The sequence below is a fragment of the Bacillus rossius genome, chromosome 14 (genome assembly GCF_032445375.1).
Source record: "Bacillus rossius redtenbacheri isolate Brsri chromosome 14, Brsri_v3, whole genome shotgun sequence".
NCBI classification, from domain to species: Eukaryota; Metazoa; Arthropoda; class Insecta; order Phasmatodea; family Bacillidae; genus Bacillus; species Bacillus rossius.
In genome coordinates this window covers 19,563,205-19,590,685 of record NC_086341.1, presented here as the reverse complement: position 1 = coordinate 19,590,685, position 27,481 = coordinate 19,563,205, and the positions used below count along the sequence as shown (strand labels likewise).

Below are 27,481 nucleotides of genomic sequence, written 5' to 3'. Positions count from 1 at the left end.
CAGTATCACGGTGACGAGAACGACACTGCTGTCGGCGGGTTGGTGACGGCTAGCCCACCACTAGAAGATGCACAGTGACGGCGTAAGCACTGCCGGCAGTATCACGGTGACGAGAACGACACTGCTGTCGGCGGCTTGGCGACGGCTAGCCCACCACTAGAAGATGCACAGTGACGGCGTCAGCACTGCCGGCAGTATCACGGTGACGAGAACGACACTGCTGTCGGCGGCTTGGTGATGGCTAGCCCACCACTAGAAGATGCATATTGATGGCGTCGGCACTGCCGGCAGTATCACGGTGACGAGAACGACACTGCTGTCGGCGGGTTGGTGACGGCTAGCCCACCACTAGAAGATGCACAGTGACGGCGTCAGCACTGCCGGCAGTATCACGGTGACGAGAACGACACTGCTGTCGGCGGCTTGGTGACGGCTAGCCCACCACTAGAAGATGCACAGTGACGGCGTCAGCACTGCCGGCAGTATCACGGTGACAAGAACGACACTGCTGTCGGCAGCTCGGTGACGGCTAGCCCACCACTAGAAGATGCACGGTGACGGCTAGCCCACCACTACAAGATGCACAGTGACGGCGTCGGCACTGCCGGCAGTATCACGGTGACGAGAACGACACTGCTGTCGGCGGCTTGGTGACGGCAAGGCACTACTAGAAGATGCACAGTGACGGCGTTAGAACTGCCGGCAGTATCACGGTGACGAGAACGACACTGCTGTCGGTGGCTTGATGACGGCTAGCCCACCACTAGAAGATGCACAGTGACGGCGTCGGCACTGCCGGCAGTATCACGGTGACGAGAACGACACTGCTGTCGGCGGCTCGGTGACGCTTAGCCCACCACTAGAAGATGCACGGTGACGGCTAGCCCACCACTAGAAGATGCACAGTGACGGGGTCGGCACTGCCGGCAGTATCACGGTGACGAGAACGACACTGCTGTCGGCGGCTTGGTGACGGCTAGGCACTACTAGAAGATGCACAGTGACGGCGTTAGAACTGCCGGCAGTATCACGGTGATGAGAACGACACTGCTGTCGGCGGCTTGGTGAAAGCAAGCCCACCACTATAAGATGCACGGTGACGGCTAGCCCACCACTAGAAGATGCACAATGACGGAGTCGGCACTGCCGGCAGTATCACGGTGACGAGAACGACACTGCTGTCGGCGGCTCGGTGACGGCTAGCCCACCACTAGAAGATGCACGGTGACGGCTAGCCCACCACTAGAAGATGCACAGTGACGGCGTCGGCACTGCCGGCAGTATCACGGTGATGAGAACTACACTGCTGTCGGCGGCTTGGTGACGGCTAGCCCACCACTAGAAGATGCACAGTGATGGCTTCGGCACTGCCGGCAGTATCACGGTGACGAGAACGACACTGCTGTCGGCGGCTTGACGACGGCTAGCCCACCACTAGAAGATGCACAGTGACGGCGTCAGCACTGCCGGCAGTATCACGGTGACGAGAACGACACTGCTGTCGGCGGCTTGGTGACGGCTAGCCCACCACTAGAAGATGCACAGTGATGGCGTCGGCACTGCCGGCAGTATCACGGTGACGAGAACGACACTGCTGTCGGCGGGTTGGTGACAGCTAGCCCACCACTAGAAGATGCACAGTGATGGCGTCGGCACTGCCGGCAGTATCACGGTGACGAGAACGACACTGCTGTCGGCGGCTTGGTGACGGCTAGCCCACCACTAAAAATTGCACAGTGATGGCGTCGGCACTGCCGGCAGTATCACGGTGACGAGAACGACACTGCTATCGGCGGCTTGGCGACGGCTAGCCCACCACTATAAGATGCACGGTGACGGCTAGCCCACCACTAGAAGATGCACAGTGATGGCGTCGGCACTGCCGGCAGTATCACGGTGACGAAAACGACACTGCTGTCGGCGGCTTGGCGACGGCTAGCCCACCACTAGAAGATGCACGGTGACGGCTAGCCCACCACTAGAAGATGCACAGTGATGGCGTCGGCACTGCCGGCAGTATCACGGTGACGAGAACGACACTGCTGTCGGCGGCTTGGTGACGGCTAGCCCACCACTAGAAGATGCACAGTGATGGCGTCGGCACTGCCAGCAGTATCACGGTGACGAGAACGACACTGCTGTCGGCGGCTTGGTGACGGCTAGCCCACCACTAGAAGATGCACAGTGACGGCGTCAGCACTGCCGGCAGTATCACGGTGACGAGAACGACACTGCTGTCGGCGGCTTGGTGACGGCTAGCCCACCACTAGAAGATGCACAGTGATGGCGTCAGCACTGCCGGCAGTATCACGGTGACGAGAACGACACTGCTGTCGGCGGGTTGGTGACGGCTAGCCCACCACTAGAAGATGCACAGTGACGGCGTCAGCACTGCCGGCAGTATCACGGTGACGAGAACGACACTGCTGTCGGCGGCTTGGCGACGGCTAGCCCACCACTAGAAGATGCACAGTGACGGCGTCGGCACTGCCGTCAGTATCACGGTGACGAGAACGACACTGCTGTCGGCGGCTCGGTGACGGCTAGCCCACCACTAGAAGATGCACGGTGACGGCTAGCCCACCACTACAAGATGCACAGTGACGGCGTCGGCACTGCCGGCAGTATCACAGTGACGAGAACGACACTGCTGTCGGCGTTTGGTGACGGCTAGGCACTACTAGAAGATGCACAGTGACGGCGTTAGAACTGCCGGCAGTATCACGGTGACGAGAACGACACTGCTGTCGGCGGCTTGATGACGGCTAGCCCACCACTAGAAGATGCACAGTGACGGCGTCGGCACTGCCGGCAGTATCACGGTGACGAGAACGACACTGCTGTCGGCGGCTCGGTGACGGCTAGCCCACCACTAGAAGATGCACGGTGACGGCTAGCCCACCACTAGAAGATGCACAGTGACGGGGTCGGCACTGCCGGCAGTATCACGGTGACGAGAACGACACTGCTTTCGGCGGCTTGGTGACGGCTAGGCACTACAAGAAGATGCACAGTGACGGCGTTAGAACTGCCGGTAGTATCACGGTGATGAGAACGACACTGCTGTCGGCGGCTTGGTGACGGCTAGCCCACCACTAGAAGATGCATAGTGACGGCGTCGGCACTGCCGGCAGTATCACGGTGTCGAGAACGACACTGCTGTCGGCGGCTTGGTGACGGCTAGCCCACCACTAGAAGATGCATAGTGACGGCGTCAGCACTGCCGGCAGTATCACAGTGACGAGAACGACACTGCTGTCGGCGGCTTGGTGACGGCAAGCCCACCACTAGAAGATGCACGGTGACGGCTAGCCCACCACTAGAAGATGCACAGTGACGGAGTCGGCACTGCCGGCAGTATCACGGTGACGAGAACGACACTGCTGTCGGCGGCTTGGTGACGGCTAGCCCAAAACTAGAAGATGCACGGTGACGGCTAGCCCACCACTAGAAGATGCACAGTGACGAGGTCGGCACTGCCGGCAATATCACGGTGACGAGAACGACACTGCTGTCAACGGTTCGGTGACGGCTAGCCCACCACTAGAAGATGCATGGTGACGGCTAGCCCACCACTAGAAGATGCACAGTGACGGCGTCGGCACTGCCGTCAGTATCACGGTGACGAGAACGACACTGCTGTCGGCGGCTCGGTGACGGCTAGCCCACCACTAGAAGATGCACGGTGACGGCTAGCCCACCACTACAAGATGCACAGTGACGGCGTCGGCACTGCCGGCAGTATCACGGTGACGAGAACGACACTGCTGTCGGCGGCTTGGTGACGGCTAGGCACTACTAGAAGATGCACAGTGACGGCGTTAGAACTGCCGGCAGTATCACGGTGACGAGAACGACACTGCTGTCGGCGGCTTGATGACGGCTAGCCCACCACTAGAAGATGCACAGTGACGGCGTCGGCACTGCCGGCAGTATCACGGTGACGAGAACGACACTGCTGTCGGCGGCTCGGTGACGGCTAGCCCACCACTAGAAGATGCACGGTGACGGCTAGCCCACCACTAGAAGATGCACAGTGACGGGGTCGGCACTGCCGGCAGTATCACGGTGACGAGAACGACACTGCTGTCGGCGGCTTGGTGACGGCTAGGCACTACTAGAAGATGCACAGTGACGGCGTTAGAACTGCCGGCAGTATCACGGTGATGAGAACGACACTGCTGTCGGCGGCTTGGTGACAGCAAGCCCACCACTATAAGATGCACGGTGACGGCTAGCCCACCACTAGAAGATGCACAATGACGGAGTCGGCACTGCCGGCAGTATCACGGTGACGAGAACGACACTGCTGTCGGCGGCTCGGTGACGGCTAGCCCACCACTAGAAGATGCACGGTGACGGCTAGCCCACCACTAGAAGATGCACAGTGACGGCGTCGGCACTGCCGGCAGTATCACGGTGACGAGAACGACACTGCTGTCGGCGGCTTGGTGACGGCTAGCCCACCACTAAAAGATGCACAGTGACGGCGTCAGCACTGCCGGCAGTATCACGGTGACGAGAACGACACTGCTGTCGGCGGCTTGGTGACGGCTACCCCACCACTAGAAGATGCACAGTGACGGCGTCGGCACTGCCGGCAGTATCACGGTGATGAGAACTACACTGCTGTCGGCGGCTTGGTGACGGCTAGCCCACCACTAGAAGATGCACAGTGATGGCGTCGGCACTGCCGGCAGTATCACGGTGACGAGAACGACACTGCTGTCGGCGGCTTGACGACGGCTAGCCCACCACTAGAAGATGCACAGTGACGGCGTCAGCACTGCCGGCAGTATCACGGTGACGAGAACGACACTGCTGTCGGCGGCTTGGTGACGGCTAGCCCACCACTAGAAGATGCACAGTGATGGCGTCGGCACTGCCGGCAGTATCACGGTGACGAGAACGACACTGCTGTCGGCGGGTTGGTGACAGCTAGCCCACCACTAGAACATGCACAGTGATGGCGTCGGCACTGCCGGCAGTATCACGGTGACGAGAACGACACTGCTGTCGGCGGCTTGGTGACGGCTAGCCCACCACTAAAAATTGCACAGTGATGGCGTCGGCACTGCCGGCAGTATCACGGTGACGAGAACGACACTGCTGTCGGCGGCTTGGCGACGGCTAGCCCACCACTATAAGATGCACGGTGACGGCTAGCCCACCACTAGAAGATGCACAGTGATGGCGTCGGCACTGCCGGCAGTATCACGGTGACGAAAACGACACTGCTGTCGGCGGCTTGGTGACGGCTAGCCCACCACTAGAAGATGCACGGTGACGGCTAGCCCACCACTAGAAGATGCACAGTGATGGCGTCGGCACTGCCGGCAGTATCACGGTGACGAGAACGACACTGCTGTCGGCGGCTTGGTGACGGCTAGCCCACCACTAGAAGATGCACAGTGATGGCGTCGGCACTGCCAGCAGTATCACGGTGACGAGAACGACAATGCTGTCGGCGGCTTGGCGACGGCTAGCCCACCACTAGAAGATGCACAGTGACGGCGTCAGCACTGCCGGCAGTATCACGGTGACGAGAACGACACTGCTGTCGGCGGCTTGGTGACGGCTAGCCCACCACTAGAAGATGCACAGTGATGGCGTCAGCTCTGCCGGCAGTATCACGGTGACGAGAACGACACTGCTGTCGGCGGGTTGGTGACGGCTAGCCCACCACTAGAAGATGCACAGTGACGGCGTCAGCACTGCCGGCAGTATCACGGTGACGAGAACGACACTGCTGTCGGCGGCTTGGCGACGGCTAGCCCACCACTAGAAGATGCACAGTGACGGCGTCGGCACTGCCGGCAGTATCACGGTGACGAGAACGACACTGCTGTCGGCGGCTCGGTGACGGCTAGCACACCACTAGAAGATGCACGGTGACGGCTAGCCCACCACTAGAAGATGCACAGTGACGGGGTCGGCACTGCCGGCAGTATCACGGTGACGAGAACGACACTGCTGTCGGCGGCTTGGTGACGGCTAGGCACTACAAGAAGATGCACAGTGACGGCGTTAGAACTGCCGGTAGTATCACGGTGATGAGAACGACACTGCTGTCGGCGGCTTGGTGACGGCTAGCCCACCACTAGAAGATGCATAGTGACGGCGTCGGCACTGCCGGCAGTATCACGGTGTCGAGAACGACACTGCTGTCGGCGGCTTGGTGACGGCTAGCCCACCACTAGAAGATGCATAGTGACGGCGTCAGCACTGCCGGCAGTATCACGGTGACGAGAACGACACTGCTGTCGGCGGCTTGGTGACGGCAAGCCCACCACTAGAAGATGCACGGTGACGGCTAGCCCACCACTAGAAGATGCACAGTGACGGAGTCGGCACTGCCGGCAGTATCACGGTGACGAGAACGACACTGCTGTCGGCGGCTCGGTGACGGCTAGCCCACCACTAGAAGATGCACGGTGACGGCTAGCCCACCACTAGAAGATGCACAGTGACGGCGTCGGCACTGCCGGCAGTATCACGGTGACGAGAACGACACTGCTGTCGGCGGCTTGGTGACGGCTAGCCCACCACTAGAAGATCCACAGTGACGGCGTCGGCACTGCCGGCAGTATCACGGTGATGAGAACTACACTGCTGTCGGCGGCTTGGTGACGGCTAGCCCACCACTAGAAGATGCACAGTGATGGCGTCGGCACTGCCGGCAGTATCACGGTGACGAGAACGACACTGCTTTCGGCGGCTTGGTGACAGCTAGCCCACCACTAGAAGATGCACAGTGATGGCGTCGGCACTGCCGGCAGTATCACGGTGACGAGAACGACACTGCTGTCGGCGGCTTGGCGACGGCTAGCCCACCACTAGAAGATGCACAGTGACGGCGTCAGCACTGCCGGCAGTATCACGGTGACAAGAACGACACTGCTGTCGGCGGCTTGGTGACGGCTAGCCCACCACTAGAAGATGCACAGTGATGGCGTCGGCACTGCCGGCAGTATCACGGTGACGAGAACGACACTGCTGTCGGCGGGTTGGTGACAGCTAGCCCACCACTAGAAGATGCATGTGATGGCGTCGGCACTGCCGGCAGTATCACGGTGACGAGAACGACACTGCTGTCGGCGGCTTGGTGACGGCTAGCCCACCACTAGAAGATGCACAGTGATGGCGTCGGCACTGCCGGCAGTATCACGGTGACGAGAACGACACTGCTGTCGGCGGCTTGGCGACGGCTAGCCCACCACTAGAAGATGCACGGTGACGGCTAGCCCACCACTAGAAGATGCACAGTGATGGCGTCGGCACTGCCGGCAGTATCACGGTGACGAGAACGACACTGCTGTCGGCGGCTTGGCGACGGGTAGCCCACCACTAGAAGATGCACGGTGACGGCTAGCCCACCACTAGAAGATGCACAGTGATGGCGTCGGCACTGCCGGCAGTATCACGGTGACGAGAACGACACTGCTGTCGGCGGCTTGGCGACGGCTAGCCCACCACTAGAAGATGCACGGTGACGGCTAGCCCACCACTAGAAGATGCACAGTGATGGCGTCGGCACTGCCGGCAGTATCACGGTGACGAGAACGACACTGCTGTCGGCGGCTTGGTGACGGCTAGCCCACCACTAGAAGATGCACAGTGATGGCGTCGGCACTGCCGGCAGTATCACGGTGACGAGAACGACACTGCTGTCGGCGGCTTGGCGACGGCTAGCCCACCACTAGAAGATGCACGGTGACGGCTAGCCCACCACTAGAAGATGCACAGTGATGGCGTCGGCACTGCCGGCAGTATCACGGTGACGAGAACGACACTGCTGTCGGCGGCTTGGCGACGGGTAGCCCACCACTAGAAGATGCACGGTGACGGCTAGCCCACCACTAGAAGATGCACAGTGATGGCGTCGGCACTGCCGGCAGTATCACGGTGACGAGAACGACACTGCTGTCGGCGGCTTGGCGACGGCTAGCCCACCACTAGAAGATGCACGGTGACGGCTAGCCCACCACTAGAAGATGCACAGTGATGGCGTCGGCACTGCCGGCAGTATCACGGTGACGAGAACGACACTGCTGTCGGCGGCTTGGTGACGGCTAGCCCACCACTAGAAGATGCACAGTGATGGCGTCGGCACTGCCAGCAGTATCACGGTGACGAGAACGACACTGCTGTCGGCGGCTTAGTGACGGCTAGCCCACCACTAGAAGATGCACAGTGATGGCGTCGGCACTGCCGGCAGTATCACGGTGACGAGAACGACAATGCTGTCGGCGGGTTGGTGACGGCTAGCCCACCACTAGAAGATGCACAGTTTTGGCGTCGGCATTGCCGGCAGTATCACGGTGACGAGAACGACACTGCTGTTCGCGGCTTGGCGACGGCTAGCCCACCACTAGAAGATGCACGGTGACGGCTAGTCCACCACTAGAAGATGCACAGTGATGGCGTCGGCACTGCCGGCAGTTTCACGGTGACGAGAACGACACTGCTGTCGGCGGCTTGGTGACGGCTAGTCCACCACTAGAAGATGCACAGTGATGGCGTCGGCACTGCCGGCAGTATCACGGTGACGAGAACGACACTGCTGTCGGCGGCTTGGTGACGGCTAGCCCACCACTAGAAGATGCACAGTGACGGCGTCAGCACTGCCGGCAGTATCACGGTGACGAGAACGACACTGCTGTCGGCGGGTTGGTGACGGCTAGCCCACCACTAGAAGATGCACAGTGACGGCGTCAGCACTGCCGGCAGTATCACGGTGACGAGAACGATACTGCTGTCGGCGGCTTGGTGACGGCTAGCCCACCACTAGAAGATGCACAGTGACGGCGTCAGCACTGCCGGCAGTATCACGGTGACGAGAACGACACTGCTGTCGGCGGCTTGGTGACGGCTAGCCCACCACTAGAAGATGCACAGTGATGGCGTCGGCACTGCCGGCAGTATCACGGTGACGAGAACGACACTGCTGTATGCGGCTTGGTGACGGCTAGCCCACCATTAAAAGATGCACTGTGACGGCGTCAGCACTGCCGGCAGTATCACGGTGACGAGAACGACACTGCTGTCGGCGGCTTGGTGATGGCTAGCCCACCACTAGAAGATGCACAGTGATGGCGTCAGCACTGCCGGCAGTATCACGGTGACGAGAACGACACTGCTGTCGGCAGCTTGGTGACGGCTAGCCCACCACTAGAAGATGCACAGTGATGGCGTCGGCACTGCCGGCAGTATCACGGTGACGAGAACTACACTGCTGTCGGCGGGTAGGTGACGGCTAGCCCACCACTAGAAGATGCACAGTGACGGCGTCGGCACTGCCGGCAGTATCACGGTGACGAGAACGACACTGCTGTCGGCGGCTTGGCGACGGCTAGCCCACCACTAGAAGATGCACAGTGACGGCGTCAGCACTGCCGGCAGTATCACGGTGACGAGAACGACACTGCTGTCGGCGGCTTGGCGACGGCTAGCCCACCACTAGAAGATGCACAGTGACGGCGTCAGCACTGCCGGCAGTATCACGGTGACGAGAACGACACTGCTGTCGGCGGCTTGGTGATGGCTAGCCCACCACTAGAAGATGCATATTGATGGCGTCGGCACTGCCGGCAGTATCACGGTGACGAGAACGACACTGCTGTCGGCGGGTTGGTGACGGCTAGCCCACCACTAGAAGATGCACAGTGACGGCGTCAGCACTGCCGGCAGTATCACGGTGACGAGAACGACACTGCTGTCGGCGGCTTGGTGACGGCTAGCCCACCACTAGAAGATGCACAGTGACGGCGTCAGCACTGCCGGCAGTATCACGGTGACGAGAACGACACTGCTGTCGGCGGCTTGGTGACGGCTAGCCCACCACTAGAAGATGCACAGTGATGGCGTCGGCACTGCCGGCAGTATCACGGTGACGAGAACGACACTGCTGTCGGCGGCTTGGTGACGGCTAGCCCACCATTAAAAGATTCACTGTGACGGCGTCAGCACTGCCGGCAGTATCACGGTGACGAAAGCGACACTGCTGTCGGCGGCCTGGTGACGGCTAGCCCACCACTAGAAGATGCACAGTGATGGTGTCAGCACTGCCGGCAGTTTCACGGTGACGAGAACGACACTGCTGTCGGCGGCTTGGGACGGCTAGCTTACCACTAGAAGATGCACAGTGATGGTGTCGGCACTGCCGGCAGTATCATGGTGACGAGAACGACACTGCTGTCGGCGGGTAGGTGACGGCTAGCCCACAACTAGAAGATGCACAGTGACGGCGTCGGCACTGCCGGCAGTATCACGGTGACGAGAATGACACTGCTGTCGGCGGCTTGGTGACGGCTAGCCCACCACTAGAAGATGCACAGTGACGGCGTCGGCACTGCCGGCAGTATCACGGTGACGAGAACGACACTGCTGTCGGCGGGTTGGTGACGGCTAGGCACTACTAGAAGATGCACAGTGATGGCGTCAGAACTGCCGGCAGTATCACGGTGACGAGAACGACACTGCCGTCAGGGGTTCGGTGACGGCTAGGCACCACTAGAAGATGCACAGTGACTGCAATGGCCCTTCCGGCAGTGGCAAGTTTACGGCAAAAAATACTGCTGGCAGATGCACATTGACTGCGTCGGCATTGCCGGCAGCACGGTGACGTTGACGGCATTGCCGTCAGCGGCACGGTGACGGCAGCATATCTTACCGCAGTATCACAGTGACGGCGACGGTACTGCCGCCAGCAGCAGCAGGGTGATGGCGTCGGCACTGCCGGCAGTGGCACGGGACATTTTCCGAGCGAGTGGAAGCCGAACTCCTTGCAATTGCCTGAATGAGTTTCACAACCTGTCGCTGGATTCCGCGGGCCTACTACGGCACCGCTACATCAGTGGTGAGTTTTAAGTCGAACTTTATTCGTGCTGTAAAATACGCGAACAATATTGAACTGCTGCGGTGTTAGTATTTCCAATGCATATATATATATTCAATATACAAATTTATTTAAGTTGAGTTTTTCTTTGAACGATGGATCCAGTAAACTATTACGTTAAAAATTTATTGTGAAAAAAATCTTAAAGAAGGGAAATATTTGTAGAGGATTTGGGCAAAGTAGCCAAGCTAAGGTTCGCTGATTTTTAAAATGATTGCAACCAATGTAAATTTAATCAAAATTAGTTACTATTATTCAACTATTCTAGTTGATAATTTAATTTTACAAAACATTTCCCAAATGGCCACTATACCCGTCATGATGGGGCAAAATGGTCTCTTATCTTGAAAGACAATAATAAGTGATAAAAATGGTTTAAACTTTGAAAGTTATATATTATACTTAAAGAAACGTTACAGAAATTCACATCACTTGTCAAAATAACTTTAAAAAATTGAAATCTTTCTACGATTCTATGGAAGAATATGAAAAGTAAAAAAAAAATAATTAAGAGAGCCTAAATAATGAAATACATAATTTCAAACAAGTTATGAAAGTTATTAAAACTTGAAAAAGTGCGCTATCGTTTAAAAACAAATTAGCTACTTGTAATTTACGCAAATGAAAGAAAGTTTGTTTTCTTTAATTCCTGCACAGAGTTCGTGGGCCCAAAAAAACACATCGTTTTTGTGATATTTAAGCTGAAAATATTTCGTTTCAGTAGAATCACTCATGTCTTCATGTTCATTATCGTCATCATCTTAAAGTAACACTACTCTTGGGTTAGTTTTCCTGCACTTAGTGATTTACTTTCCAACCTTTTTCCCTTTATTTTCTCCTCACCTGCTACTTCACTTTTTCAGCCTTTTTTTCTCTTTGCGTCTCTTTCATCTTTTGCAGTTTTAATTATATTTTTATTTGGAGTTGATGTCAATATCTCCACGGAGCCTTTCTTTTGGCCGTTGCATTTTGTTTTTTTTTAATGTTAGGACTACAGAAGTTACAGTAACAATGTCCCTAGGGTATCACTTAAAAATAAGTTCCCGGTCGATATTTTTTTAGTAAAAAGGGGGGGGGGGGGAAGAGAAATGCTTACACGCGATGAGCTGGCGGCACAGGTATAACTGATGATAGTGCAACATACAGAGGTAGGGGAAAGTCTGTCACCCCAGCATCAATAAAATCTTCTTTGAAGACGTCTGTGCCAATGTATGTGTCAATGTATTTTACAATATGAATACTACTTTAATTGATCATGAATTATTATTATTCATATTGTCACTTAATCGTCAAATGATGATAAAACATATACTCAAAGTCGTTTTTAAAATCGGGAGTGGTGATAACAATAGGTTTACAGAAGAAAAATAATAATTGGTGCTTGGCTGGCAAAGTGGCCCAACATCCACCAATAGCCTGGTCACTTTTCTCGGATTGACGCTGCCATTGCACATCAACAACCCGATGGAAATATGCGTTCACCAATGGGGAATTTTTGTAGTCAAAACAATTTCCTTGATAAATGGTAAGTGACTTGGTTTCATAGTAAGAAATATACAAACTTTAGTACTTACCTTACATCAGGATGACATGACCAGAATCTACAAAAATTATAATAACTTAGAGAAATGACACGCTAATTCTACAGGCAATCTCAAAGCGTCTGACGGCAATGTGAGGAATAAGTTCAGGCGTTCTCCGGGCCGTGGCAGCACCTCATGTCCCCAGTTCCCCTTGTGACCACTTTGCCCATCATGGCCACTTTGCTCGTCATGGCCACTTTGCCCGGCTCACCCCTACCAGTCTACACAAAACAACAATCAAGATAAACAATGGACGTGACCTTGACAGAAAATTTTAGGGTTTGGAAAATTGGCGTGAATGAAAACTAGCAAACAATATTGGTGACCAATGATACTTTAACAATAAACAAATCCCAATCCACAGCGGTCTCCGTGCTATGGGTTGAAAGGCCTCAACCAAACAGGACGAAAACACAGAAATTTTGTCAACCTCTCTAACAAACCTTTAGATGAAGCTTGTGTTTCTCTCTTAGCTAAAGGCCATTTACTTCGCAGTCGCACCAAAGAAAATCCGCACAGAAAATATTTGTAGAGTGGAAGATGCCATCAGTCGGCTGCATCCATCCAGCAGACGACATGCGCTTGGAGACAACCAGAGTTCTTCGCAAGGACAAGCTTCCCCCACACATCAACAAGGAAGAAATGAAGGGCACTGAAATAACCCTGCAGTGACAGGCAAATATGTTGTAATCCTGAAGGCAGACAAAGGAAATACGACAGTGGTCATGAATACGTCAAACTATTAAACCAAGATCTACAACCTTCTCGCAGATCCTCCATATGCAACAGAAAAAAACACACACTCAAATCAACTAGAATCAGCATCAAAGAAATTGTTCGCCTAATCAGCCTTATAGGAAAACATATAATTTTCAAAGATGCCATAACCCCGACATTATGTGTTTCTGAAGATAAATTGAAAGGACATTCCTCTTCGTCCAATATTAAAGTACAATCAGCTCTCCTACCCATGCATTTTCCAGATACTTTAATAGAACAGTCCTACCTTTTATTACCCACTCCAGACTTTCATGTCGGAAAATCTGCATATTTTATTTAGATTCTAAAGCAAATATCACTTCAACCAACAGATTTCCTTGTCAGCTTTAATATGGTATCAGTAATATATAATAGCCGGTCCGAGCCCTGGCTTCTGGCTGTGGAGCCTGGTGCTGGTCCGCCATCTTGGACGACCTTGACATTCAAAATTTGTCGATCTCTGCTAAAACGACCCAACATTGGCCAAAATTTAACCTAAATTCGCCCAAATCTGTCATAATTTCCAGTTTTTTGGGAAATAATTCTGCCAAAAATCTCAAAAATATTAAAAAAATTTAATATTCTCTATTTCAAAAGAAACTATTCCCGTTTTGAGGGAAAACTTCCCGTTTTATTCCTCAACAAATAAAAATTCGGAATTCGAAAAATCTCACATTAATTTTGTCTTAGAAAGAAACAAAATTCCTCAAATAGACTTCAAGTACGCATAAACGAGTCTCCAATAATCATCTGGCAGCCATTGTGGTTGACCTTGACCCTAAAATTCTAATTCCTTAATTTTTGACCAAAAAATTTAAAAAGGTATATTAAAAAATTTCTTACCTCAAATGTTTAGTTACTTAATCGATTTCGGCCCTTGAATCGATTCCCGGGGAGAGTAAAAAAGAATTTATTAAAAAAAATTAAAATACAATTTAAAAAAAATTGGTTATGTCACATCCAACATATTGAATTATTACGTTACCATTGCAATTATCTTTACAGCCGCAATCATGAAAAAAAAAACATAATTTAAATGCTAGAAATTTGTAAACAATTTAAAAATTCATATAAAATTTACTTAATAAAATTTTAATGAAAAATTCTACTGTATTGAATTAACCTTTTATTATCGGCATCTGGTATTCTAGAAACGTTTCAAATTTCGTTACGCCTGCAATCTTGATTGTGTATGACATCTTCGTTATAAGTATCGTTATAGCCGCCATATTTATCCTAGTACGTTGCAATTTTCGTTACGGCCGCCAACTTGAAAATCCATTATCATTAAGGTTCGAAACCGTTAAAAAGTTAAAATTAATAAAAAAGTTACAAAATTTCAATAAAAAAATTATATATTTTAGATTATGACGCCTATGCCGCCATGTTGAATATTCATAATTATTATCCAAGAAATCGAAAAGAAACTTTATATTTATAAAATAATTCTAAAAAAAATATTAATTTTAAAAATGCACTTACACCATGGAGTCATAAGTTCGAACGAGGGAATGAAAAATTAAAAATTGACGACAGAGCCTTCCTCAATGGAAAATACCGACAGACTGAACTCCCACCACCATTGCCAAGGTAGATATATCTTAAGCTAGTATGACGTCATGTCCGCTATATTATTTGTCTGCTGAAGGCCGCCATTTTGTTTTCGTCTCCTGAAGGCTGCCTACTTGTTTTCGACAGCTGGAGGCGCCATTTTGTTTTCATATGCCAGAGGGCACTACCACCATGCTATTTTAATTTTTACCTGCTAGAGTGCAGTACCTAATTATTTATTACCAGAATGACGGCCACAATCTTGACATTGGTCACCATCTTGGAAATCTGTATTTATTTAGCTATAAATTCGGGAAGAATTGCAAATTTCATCAAAAAAATCATGTATTAATATAATGATTTATTCGATTATTTACTGTCCTTGGATCGCTAGTAGATAGAAACAAAAAAAGTAATTTTATGTGAAAAAAATTAATTTCAATGATGGAGAGTCCTATAAGAAGCTTAAATTCCCCTACTATGAGCCTCTAGCATGGTGATGATGACATATTGACCACCATCCTAAAAATTTGTAATATTTAACCTAAAAATTCAGGAAAAATTCAGGAAAAATTCCAAAAATCATCCAAAAAGTCATCTATTAATTTAAGATTGGCTCGATAGTTTTCCAACCTTTGTTTGATTCACAGTCAGTGGTAAAAATAACTAAAACCTAAAATAAATTTTAAATTCTGCTTCACGTTACCTTTCGTGGAGTTTATTTATCATTCACTCTCTTAAAACGACTTTCTACAAGATACCTGAACGACGAAATAAATCCGTTGTCGCTGTGCCTAACATGAAAGTCTAATATTTCGTCTGATTTTTCGATACGTGAAATGCGTTCCAACAAGGTATTGTAAAATGTTAGACGTACAGAACAAGCATCTCCGAACCAAGAGGTATTTTTCTATAATATTCGAAAAACCTTTTTAAATAGGCATTGTAAAAAATCAGGCGTTTAGGACAAACATCTCCGAACCACGGGACCAATCATGGCCTGAGTACAGACCTAAGTATCAACTATCAATGAAAAGGAAACACATTTAGAAGGACAATCAAAAAATGAAGCACATACGATGGTACAATCATCGAGAAGGAAGCACAAAAATCGAAAGAGTAAGCACAATCGAAAGCACATTCGACCTAGAGAAAGAACAATAAACGAAAAGGAAACACATCAACAAAACGGAAGCACAATTTTAAGCACAGTCAATGAAATGGAAGCACAATCAACGAAAAGTAAAATAAAACAAAGGAAGCACAGTTGGAAGCACAATAAAAAAGGAAGCTCTAGTATTTAACTCAGTCTTAGTTAGGAATCAGATGACAAGAAATAAATCATTAAATTTTTGAAATCTATGTAATTGATTTATTTTTTAATATTATACACAAGCAAGTTAAACAAGTGATTTTTGTATGTAGCCAGCCTCCCGCAGTTCTTAGAGTATGAAGGATACTTAGTCGATGTGCGAGTAGTTTCTTTCACGAACCGATGCTACTAACTGTCTCAGCCGACCAACCATGACATATAAGCATTTTATTCTGCTATCGTCATTTTACTGGAATGTTTGTAATTGTTTTTAAGATTACTATCATCCCAGTGTTCATAGTAAGCTTGATCAAAGTAATTTAATTTATAACGGCGTTTCCATCGTTTAAGTCTCAGGGCTTCATCATAGCTTTCGATCTTGCCAGCTTTAGGTGCTTCATCAAAGTATTTGGTATTGTCACCAGCCTCAGTCACTCTCGCCATCATCGCAGAAGTCAGCATCTTCACCCAGATTACTGTAAGAATTCGAGTTCGTTGACGTCGAAGCTTCGTCGTCTTCAAGCTTCCTTTTTTAAGAGTCCGTCATTTTTTTTTTTACAAATTACGAAGGATCTACATGCATTCTGTTTGAATGTATTCTCAATTTTCATGTTAAGGATTCTTCTATTGTCTTCATTCTTACATAAATCATCATTGTCCTTCAATTAAAGTTCTTTGTCCATATCAGAAGAGTTATGAACATTATCTCGTTCAAGAAAATAAAAATTATTTCCATAATGCTAATTCTTTATAAAAGTAGCTCCATCGTTGCCCTCCAGCTTCTAAGCAGGCTTGGCGTTACAAGTTCTATCGTGTCTTCTTAAGCTCTCCCTTCGCGTAAACGACTTGCTACAACGAACGCTACTTATCATTTTTCGTAGCGGATTTTTTTAACACAGTCATTCTTCTCGTGTAGTCTACCATTCTTTCTCAAGATAAATTCCTTGCTGCAAAACTTACACCTGTGTCCTTTCGATAGAGCTGCAGACATCGAACAGGGATCCATATTTTTTACTGAGTCTATAATAGCAGATGTTTACTAAGAGTTTTAAATTAGGACTATTACTTAACTTACTGAAAGTAGTTCCTATTCCCGCCAACAGATAGCATCACATGTTGTGTTAAGGTAAATATTTTTTTTTTTTAATGGGCTGCGAGTGCTTACTCACAGTCGCGAGAGAAGGAAGGCTTCGCTAGATGTCAAAGAGAAGGAGGTTCTTCTTGCATAACAGTGCTTCACAGCTGTCTCAAAACATATAATTTGACTGAGTAATGGTTGTTCTTTTGTTTAAAATCCACCTGATTTAAATATCGTTAGTACTGATTTAATAGAAGGAATTCAGCATTTTATATTAAAATCTAAATAAAATTATATGCCTCATTACTTAATTTTTTTCATGCAGAAATTGTTTTCTCAGAAATAACCATCAGCAGAAGTCTCGACAGGAATAATGAGTATACGGAGAAAACCAACGCATGTTTTTTTTCTTAATCAATATCAGCAAATTACTACCATATATATATATATAATTAAAAAAATAATACAAATAATGAAAAAAAAAATGCACAAAATTCTGGTGTGTGTTAGAACTCTACCGTTGCTCAACAAATGAGAAGTTCAGAATATGGCAGAAGCTGTTTTTGTATTTTCCTTTGTTGAAAGATTTCATCAAGATATTACAATTATGGGGGACGGCTATCAAAGAATATGGGATACGGACATGACATATTATTGCTGGAGTTAAAAAAGGGACTATTCCAAGATATATTCAAGAAGTTTACGAAAATGAAGCTTCCGAAGTATTGAGTGACTAGTTGGTTCTGTCGATGCCTTGGAACATTTTTTGTATTTATATTACTATTATTATATACTAATTATATATGTATAATATGATATTTGTATAATATAATAATATAATAATATAATATTTGTTAAATTTAATAATAATTTTATGATTAATTTTTAGATTTGATTTATGGAATTAACCAAAAATAATGTAAAACGTATATTTCACTAAAACGTTATATCTTAGAAATTTTACCTCCTAGACAAAAATTAATGCCATTTTTGAATTCACGTTACCAAATTACTATGAAATCAGCTCCAAATACCCCGGCATTAACACTATTGTTGACCTGTTTAATACATTCTCTGATCAATACAAATATTAGAACACCCATCTAACATAAATAGAGAAGATGGATACAAATTAAGCAGAATATGGAACCCACTCTTCAGAAATCCTCAAAACCTAGCTCTGCATCCAACAACAGACGGATCGCTTCTGGTTGGCCAAACAGCCCAGCCAACCAGAAGATAAAGGCCACTGATTGGTCAACCCCCCCAGCCAATCACAGAAGCCCAGATCCGTTTGGCCAAACCAACAGGCCAATTAGAAGAAAGGAAGGCTCTGATTGGCCCATAAGCTACAGCCAATCGGGAAACACTCCCCTCTCGGGCGAGAGTATTAAAAGGCAGGAAAACTTGCTATAACTTCAGTAGGTAACCGTTCCCTATGATGGCGGCTGCAGTGTCAACCGAAACGTCAATTATATCATTACCTTTGACATGGCTGCAACCCGGAAGCCAAGCAACACCAATTTCTGCGAAAGACTGCGTTCTTTGTAAATTTCAGAACATATTAAAATATTATAAAAAAAATTTTTGCAATGTGTAATTCTTTCATATGTAAGTAATCATTAAAATATACTTGTTTCAAATAAGCCGAGGGAAGATGGTACAATATAAAGAAAACAGTTTTTGTATTATGAAAATAAACATTTAATTATTTGGAAAATGACACCATTATGTTATAAAATGAACACACTACAATATCATTCACCCTGAAACATTTATGGTGACACACACAGATAAACACTGTCATGGTTTATTAACACAGTGGCTTAAATTTATGTAATGGTATTAAGTTTGAGAAATGTAATAAGTCGCTGATAATATTTCAGTTCTTTTATTGTGTATGGAAGTTAAAAATTTCTCGACTGATAAATGTACTCTAATTTTTTTATTTTAGCTATTTTAAAACACATGTTTTTTTTTTTTATAGAAATGGCAAGAATAACCAAACTTCAAACATATATGTTTGAATGGGGCAAGGATTTTAGAATTGCTTTTATTTAAAAAATACAAACCAAAGTTTTAGGAGTCTAAATTACATCGTTCTTGATATATAATTTATAAGTATACACATGTCAAATCATTCCAATGTTTGAAAATGTAATAAACCGCAACAATAAGAAGAAAAAAAGTATCACTGTGATTATAACCATGCTTTATAAAAATTAATATCCCTATATGATTAGGATTCTGTGTCAATCCAAGACTACTTTACATGTTATAAAAAACACCTGTTTTTGTAACACAGTGTAGTATTTAATGAAATTGAAATAAATTTCTCATCCATACACAAAACAATACAATATGTATGTATTAATTTTTTTTACATATTTTCATCAATAATATATTTAAACATTTTTTTTTTCATTTCAGTTCTGCGTTCTTGGCAAATACATTTTTATCGTCGATAAGTCATAATGGACACCTAGTATGTTAAAGGCGCTTAAAAGTTGGAAATATAATTTTAATGTACATATTATTTAAACCCCATCATTTAATAGCCATCTGAGTGAAAGTTTATCCTCTGAATTTATTTTGCCACTGCGTTTAAACAAACAATTTCGTAAGCCTCAAGGGATTACGCTTCACATGGTAATTATATGGATTGAAATAAATTGAGAATTTATAAAACAGTTGGACCGAAATTGCCACCTATTTCATTACAGATACAACATTTGAAGCGAAATTGGATGATAAACTTTTAACAGCAAAAAAAAAAAAAAGTACGAACTGTTTAACATTCCAGCAACATGCATTCCTGGTTCCATTACTCCGGTATTTAAATAAAATGATCTTGAACGCGTTCATCTTCACATTCAACTGGACCAATATCCCGACATTTTTTTCTCACATTTAACACGAAATAAATTTAGATTACAAAGAAAAATAAATGGAGGTGGGGGATTAGATTTTAACACGCATCTGTCCAGCAAAACATTTCCTATGTGCATAAAGTGGGTTGGTTTTGATGGGGGAGGGGAAGTACTATTAGCCTACCATTGACGATATCTTGAAACAGTCTTGCAAAGGAAAAAATAATGTGCTCATAAATGCAAGGAAAAAACACAGCTTGATTTTTCAAGTCGCCGCACTCAACACGCCACACAAGAAAACTGTTTTTATCATGGACACGCCATCTTGGTCTCCATACAGTGGTCCTGTAACAAAAAAAAAAGTAATTTTTCGGGTGAGTCTTTCAGTACAGGTTAATGGTGGTTCATGTTGCAAATACAGTTGTAATAATGAAAGTCACACCCAAAATTTAGCTTAGAGTTCTTAAAAATATTACCAAGCCTAATAAATATACGCGTAATATCTTTTCAACTACTTTTATTGACGCGAATTACACGTATTTTTCGCACTCGCTGCTGGAATTCGCTGACAGAGTAACTATGTCAAATATATAATTGTTTGATTTGCATATTGAAAGGTTAAACTATGTTAAGAAACAGCTCCGATAAAATAAAAAAGAAATGAAAAATTACTACACCCCGGATTCGAACCTGTTTTTTGGACAAGTAATTTGATAAAACTACTGCCAATCTTGTTAAAATTAATTAAACCATTCTCCCTTTGGCTTTGTGAACTTAGGTTTGAGCCATTTGCCACAGATGGCAGCACTGTGGTAACACATTACCGTTCCATTCACAAAATTACTTGTACCAAATGCCGTATACCGAGAATAAGATATTCCACATAAACAAAAAAAAATTGTATTTTTAACACGTGAGATGAATTTTCGCAAGTTTATTTTTGTAGTATCAGCCATACAGGGAAATATTTAACTTTGTTATTTAATCTTTTTTAGAGAATATTAGCATCTGCATAGTATAGCGGGGTGGTCAGTGAGGCATTGTTTTATAATTTTCTTACGCTCGTTCAAAGGCGAGACTCTAACCCACGATATCAAGGTTGTAACTTATTTGCACGTGCCACTGAGATCCAGCATCGAAGTAACTAATAAAAGTGTTTTGTGACGGTATTCGTTAAGAGTTGATACCCAAATTTTTGCTTCTACAATTGAATTTATTATATTTATTTCATATTTTATACTCCAACTATATCATTTTACACCATTCGACGAAATAAAACTTTAAGTATATTTAGTTTATTATCATTTGAAAACTTCTAAAATTTTCGAACCTTAAACTCGAGTTGTATTATTTACCGTGTTTTCAACTGTAAAGATGACAGATTAAAAAAAAATTGAGCACAGATGACAAGTGAGAATTTTAAAGTCATAGATGTACAGATGAAAAGACACACAAACTTGATGAAACACTTGGTTACAGAATGGGAATGTGTAACTAAAGTGCGAAATTACGTTTCCAAATAAGGTATTATCGCCGAGCGCCAACATGTAAGTGATCAGGGTTTGGCAGTGCATTGGTAGAGACCTGCAAAATTCGCGGTTTCAATGACCTTCAGGATAGACTGCACATACCCCTGTACACTCGGGCAAATAACGCAAGTTCATTGGCTGCCAACTTGTAAGTCGTCTCAGCTGATTTGTCTGTGATTCGATCCTTCTTTGGTTGAAGGTTTATAACTAACTGGTTGAGATTCGTCCAGATGAACAGTAAGCCAATAGCAAAATTATCTAAGAGGTAAATGTGTTTGAATTCTAGCCTATCACCGAATGAATCCGCGAATTTTGCAGGTCTCTAGTAGTCACGCTGAGCGTTCGTTTACCTGCACGGTTAAGCGACCAGATGATCCCCTATAAGCTGACGGCAGCTGCCACAAGCATGAAGACGGTCGAGCATGTTGGTGACATCGCGGACAGGAATGAGCTGGAACTTGCCACAAGTTCCATGTCGTCCATGTCCAGTTCTGAAGCACAAAACATTAATATAAGACGTAATATTAAATTAAAGATACGGTCTCGCAGAAAACATCTAACACGTCTGTGAAATTTATAGAATATAAAGTTACAGAATAGTTTTTGCATAATTTTTGTGATTACTGTAATTTGGAAAATAATACACTTTAATTCAATGCATATAAAAAGCCAACTTTATGTTTTCAATACAAATTTTGCATCTGAAAAATTGTTAATTTTCATTTATTTTAAACTAGATAATGCCCGGCTTGCATTGCAATGCCACTTTGTATTTTTTATTGAAATTTTTTTTAAGTTTGTACAAACATACAAAGCATCTCTATCTATGTCTCTATAGCTTTATATATTTCTTTCTCTCTTTATGTCTTTGTATTAATTTCTCCATTTCACTCCATATCTCTCAAACTCCCTATCTCTTAACTATATATATCTCACTATATCGTTACCTGTCTATATCTCTACATGTATCTTCATACATCTCCAAATACTATCTTTATATAAATATAGCTGTATCATGCTCTATATATTTAAACCTTTATTTTATCTCTTTATATATCTATCTCCTCTATATATGTATATTTATATTTCTCGTAATATATACATATATACATATATATGTATCACCCTCTTTATATCTCTCTACCTATATATCTCTCTGTATATCTATATATCTAAATCTCTCCATCACTCCGTATTTCTCTATCACTCTCTCTAACCCTATCCCTATCTCACCCCATCACTCTCTGACTCTCTTTCTTTCTCTCGCTTCCTCTATATCTCTCTATCTTTAAATCTCTCGCTCGACTCACACGCCATCATAATTATTCGGACCGTAGGAAAAAAGAACTGACATACAGTACTTACTGGTAACTAATGAATATTATTCCCGCGCCACCTTAATTTTTACTTTAAATGTAGGTATTATTGAAATCTCACCTAAACAGTGACCTTACTCGTATTTTAAACACGGAGGTAAGAAGTACGAGAGTTTGAGTATCCAATATTTGCCAATTTAATACTATAAGTCAAAACGAGAACTATCTCAAAACCCTTTTATTGTTTCTGCATAGGAAAACAATTGTTGGTTATAAAGAAGTTTAACCCTAATTTCTTGCAGATGTGTTCGTATTATGTTTCCTTAGCAATATTCACTACATTAATAATTACGATTCTTCCTAGCGAGGTAAATCAACAAATGAAACATGAGTTCTATCTATAAGCTAGGTGAGTGAAGCTAAGAAATATAAGATTGATGAGAGGAGGCATTGGCAGTCGTTGTTTATGATCTTTTAACTGCTGCTTTTGACTGCAGTGTATTTTAGTATTAAAATCTGTTTGCTGCTGATTTATAATGCTAATACCACATAAGCAAACTCTTCCTGTCAGAAGACTGAAGATGTAATCCCATATTGGCGATTTTGTGACTTATACTAGTATTCCCTTGGAGCCAAGAATTTCAGGGTGAGCAATTTTAAAAGTGTAAGGCGGTGGTGCCCAATGAAGTAAAATTGAAATTGGGACTTCGGTATTTATTGTGCAGTTGCAAGAAAGGTAACTGTGTATTACAAACAAAATATTTGAATTAATACAGAACTTCTCTATGTGCTCATACCATGGTCAACAGACACTTGAAGTTGCAACCTTGAACGTAGTTGGCAGTTATATTGATAAATATTCAGACAATTGTATTTTAATTTGTAGTACTCGTCGTCAAGACAAATCCACCATGGAACTGTAAGTTATCTCCGTGGATTTATTAAGTGTAAATACTAAGTTATGTAATATTCACCTGTTCATTAAATTACGATTTCCCTAATGTTATTTTACCTGACAAACGTTAATTGTTTGGGAATGTATTTCTCTAGTGAATACTAGGGAAATAAATAATTGAATTTAGACTAACAAGTAGCTCTATTATTTTCCAGCTTTACGACGTTGCAGGCCGTTTATTTTCTAGTGACATTGCAAAGAATTTATTGCGAATTTTTTAAGCCATATCTTGTTCCATTACTAGCTATTTGTTGTAACATTGCAAAACATTGCCTCCGATTTTTTTAAAAAAAATAGGGGTGGGCTGAACGTTTAAGTTCTACTGTTCCAATACCTGAGTGAACAGATTAATAAAACCATACAAATCATCTGTAGAAATGTGGCATTTTGATTATATTTTCTATATAAAATTGCAGTATAAAATAAAGAATTTTTTGTAGTTTTACCAACAAAAAAAAAGAAATTCTGTAAAGCTCCATATCACGTTGATCCCTTGAAATTGATGGCACGATCCTGTATATTTGAGCTTGTGGTGTGATGTTTGCAGTTTTAAATTAGTACGTCGAAAGAGCTTGGCCATAACAAAAAAAAATTGTGATATAACAATGTATTATGGTCGTAAGTTGAATATAAAAGGAAAAAATTCCACAAGACCGTGCATAATTTGTATGTATTGTAATAGTTTTGTTTGACTAGGATTTATGAACCTATTTAATTAAAACAGCAAGCACCGTGCAAAAAAAAAAAAACAATTTTCTGTACTTTTACAAAACATTTTTTAGGAAACCAGTCCACAATACAAGGTTTATTGTCACTTTTAACGAACCATTGCTATTATTAGTTTTGCGCATACGAAATACGATTTTCGAGATATTTCTGAGTATTTCTCACAAAAAAAAGTGCAATATTTTGTATGTTAATTGATGTTTCATTCGACCATAATTATTTTTTTCAACCATGATAAATATATAATCGAATAATCAATGATTCGTCTTTGCTTTTGTTTCATTGTGCTTAGTAATGTGCGCAGTTAACAATTGAAAAAAAAAGCTATTTTCAAATAACTTTAACCATGGGAGGAATTGGGACAGTAACTAGTTATAAAGTGTTTTTTTATGTAAATGTACAAATTAAAAAAAATATATATGTAACATTTTTTAAAAAAATATTTCTGTCCATTTACAAAAAAAATATATATATTACAGTGCGGGATAAATGGATCAACTTGGATGCGTGAAATATCGCACGATTACCAAATTTCTTTGGTGTGTGGTTTAACGGCTCGCGCCCACAACCAGAACAATATATTATTCGAATCGTTATCAATATCGTGGCAATCAAATCTCTTTTTATGTATGTAAATGTCACACCCATGCCTTACCCGGGACTCGATCCCAGAACCCCTCGCACCGTAAGCCGGTGGTGTGCATCCGACTACGCTACGGAGGTCGGCTGACGATCACCGAAACCGTTTCCGAAAAGAATGATTTTTTTTTTTTTTTTAAATTTAGTGACGTTGCGAGCGTGCGGGGGTAGTTACCCTGGGACTTGGAGCTGGGCCACATGGCGCCCTGGCTGGCCTGGCTCTCCCCGGCGCCGCGCGTGTAGAACTGGTACAGGTCGGACACCTCGTTCCAGCCGTAGTGGTTGCGCGCCTGCACGATGGCCTCGAAGGCCGAGCCGCGGTCCAGGCCGCGGATGTTGTAGGACATGGCGTGAGCCGCGCCCTGCGCCCCGCCCGGCCGCAGGATCACGTCGTGCCACTTGCCGGCGTTCTGGAACGTCTCGTTCACCTGCGCGGCACGAGAGAGCCTCGCTCGCTTTCCTCCAAACAAGATAACACCACCAGTGAAATTTGAGAAATCGCAACCAAAGATCATCGAATCACCTAAAAAAAAATTGAGAAACCACTGATGAGTAGAGACCGGAAAAATTCGCGAATTCACTTCGCGATGGGCTAAAATACAAATCGTTATACCACAGTGCTGCCTCCGCTATTGGTTCACAACTCACCTGGGTGACTCTGGCCCAATGAGAAACACCCAACCAAAGCAGGCTGCTTCGCTGGAACGTCTCACAACACAAGACAGCAGCCAATGAGTGGGTGGCATTTGACCGAGTATAGGTAGAACTATTTAGTTCGTCCTACAGGTCATTGAACCCGCGAATTTTTCTGGTCCCTACTGATGAGATGTTTGTGAAACCACCAGGATTAACCGAGAAACGAGCAGAAAACGGTCAATGAATCACGGCAAAGGTTGACAAAAACCACTAGGAAAGATTGGGACCAAACCGAAAAGAACGATGAAACACAATGATGGATCGAAAAGCCCACAATTAAATGTCGAAAAACAACAAAAATAACTTAGACCACAATACTAGATTGAGGAACCGCCATAAACTGTCGAGGATGTACCAGGAAAGTTTGAGCGACCACCAGAAATAGATGGAAGAACAACAAGAAGGTAAGTAATCACCTGAAAAATTCGAGGAACCACAACACTATATCCATAAACCACCATGAAAGTTCTAAAACCCTTAAGAAAATGTTGATAAAACCACTATAAAATGTTAATAAACCACTTGGAATAGCTAGTATCCCACAATAATAGAGAGAGGTCGTCTTATCGGTAAGAAAGGTATAAAATAACACTAGGAAAGGTCTAGAAATCCCCAGGAAAGGCATAGTAACTTTCAGAAGAGGTCTAGAATCCACGAGAAATCATTGAGAAACCAGCAGACATGTCAAGAAACTACGAGAAAAGATGTAGAAAAAAACCAGGAAAGTTTGAGAAACAACCATAAAAGGTATATTAACCACCAGTAATGGTTGAGATGCTACCAGTATATTTATGGAACCACCCGAAAAGTTTGAAAATCTACAAAGAACTTTATAGAAACCACCAATAAAGGTATAGAAACAACCAGTAGAGGTCAAGAAACTACCATCAAGGGCCGAAAATCCACAATGAAAGGTTGATAAACCACCATCAAAGGCCGAAAAAACACCAGGAAAGGTCGATAAACCACCATGAAAGTTCGCGAAACGACAAGGCAATGTGAAGAAACCACTAGAAGGTTTATAAATCACATGATAAGATCGAGAAACCACCAGGAAAGGTTAAGTAACTACCAGGAACGTTAAAGGAACCACCATAAAAGGCAGAAAAACCTAGAACAATAGAACAACAGTCTCTTTAACAAGAAAAACTACTCTAGCCAGAAAAGATTCCAATCGGGCCCACTATTCAAGTACTAAATCATCGCTTTAGGAAAAAAAAAAAACAAGTATGGGGATGTATTAAAATGTATTAATCAACACGATCCATTGATATTAGTTCCATTAAAGACTATAAAAGGAAAATATGTCAATGGATCATTCTTGGGAAGAATGAACATTAGGAGGAGTGGGGAGGGTGGGAGGACCCTTATTAAACCCACCAGCTCACAACACCGTTCGCCACGTTTTCCAGTACAAAAAAAAAGAGGGTGGTACCACTGTTGAGGATCGAAGTCGGATCATTGTGGCTAAACCAGGAACTGTTTTGTCCAAAAAATGCGAGTGTGCTATCACGCACCTCTGTTCACTTCACATTTGCATGCAACAGTCGAGCTTTTGGGGTTGTGTTCA

The 27,481-nt window shown here is 45.0% G+C and overlaps 2 protein-coding genes across 2 annotated transcripts in view; one reads left to right on the top strand and one right to left on the bottom strand.

Moving 5' to 3' along the window:
* Window positions 1-27,481, top strand: part of LOC134538696 (large neutral amino acids transporter small subunit 2) — a 912,958-nt gene that overhangs the window by 44,417 nt on the left and 841,060 nt on the right. The window lies entirely within an intron of this gene.
* LOC134538697 (protein amalgam-like) overlaps window positions 18,861-27,481 on the bottom strand; it is a 551,901-nt gene continuing 543,280 nt past the window's right edge. Inside the window, exons 9-11 of the mRNA XM_063380131.1 lie at window positions 25,391-25,643; window positions 21,930-22,070; window positions 18,861-20,395 (exon numbers count right to left, since the gene is read on the bottom strand). Coding sequence (XP_063236201.1) covers window positions 21,958-22,070; window positions 25,391-25,643 — 366 coding nt within the window. The 3' untranslated portion in view covers window positions 18,861-20,395; window positions 21,930-21,957. The remainder of the gene's footprint in view (window positions 20,396-21,929; window positions 22,071-25,390; window positions 25,644-27,481) is intronic.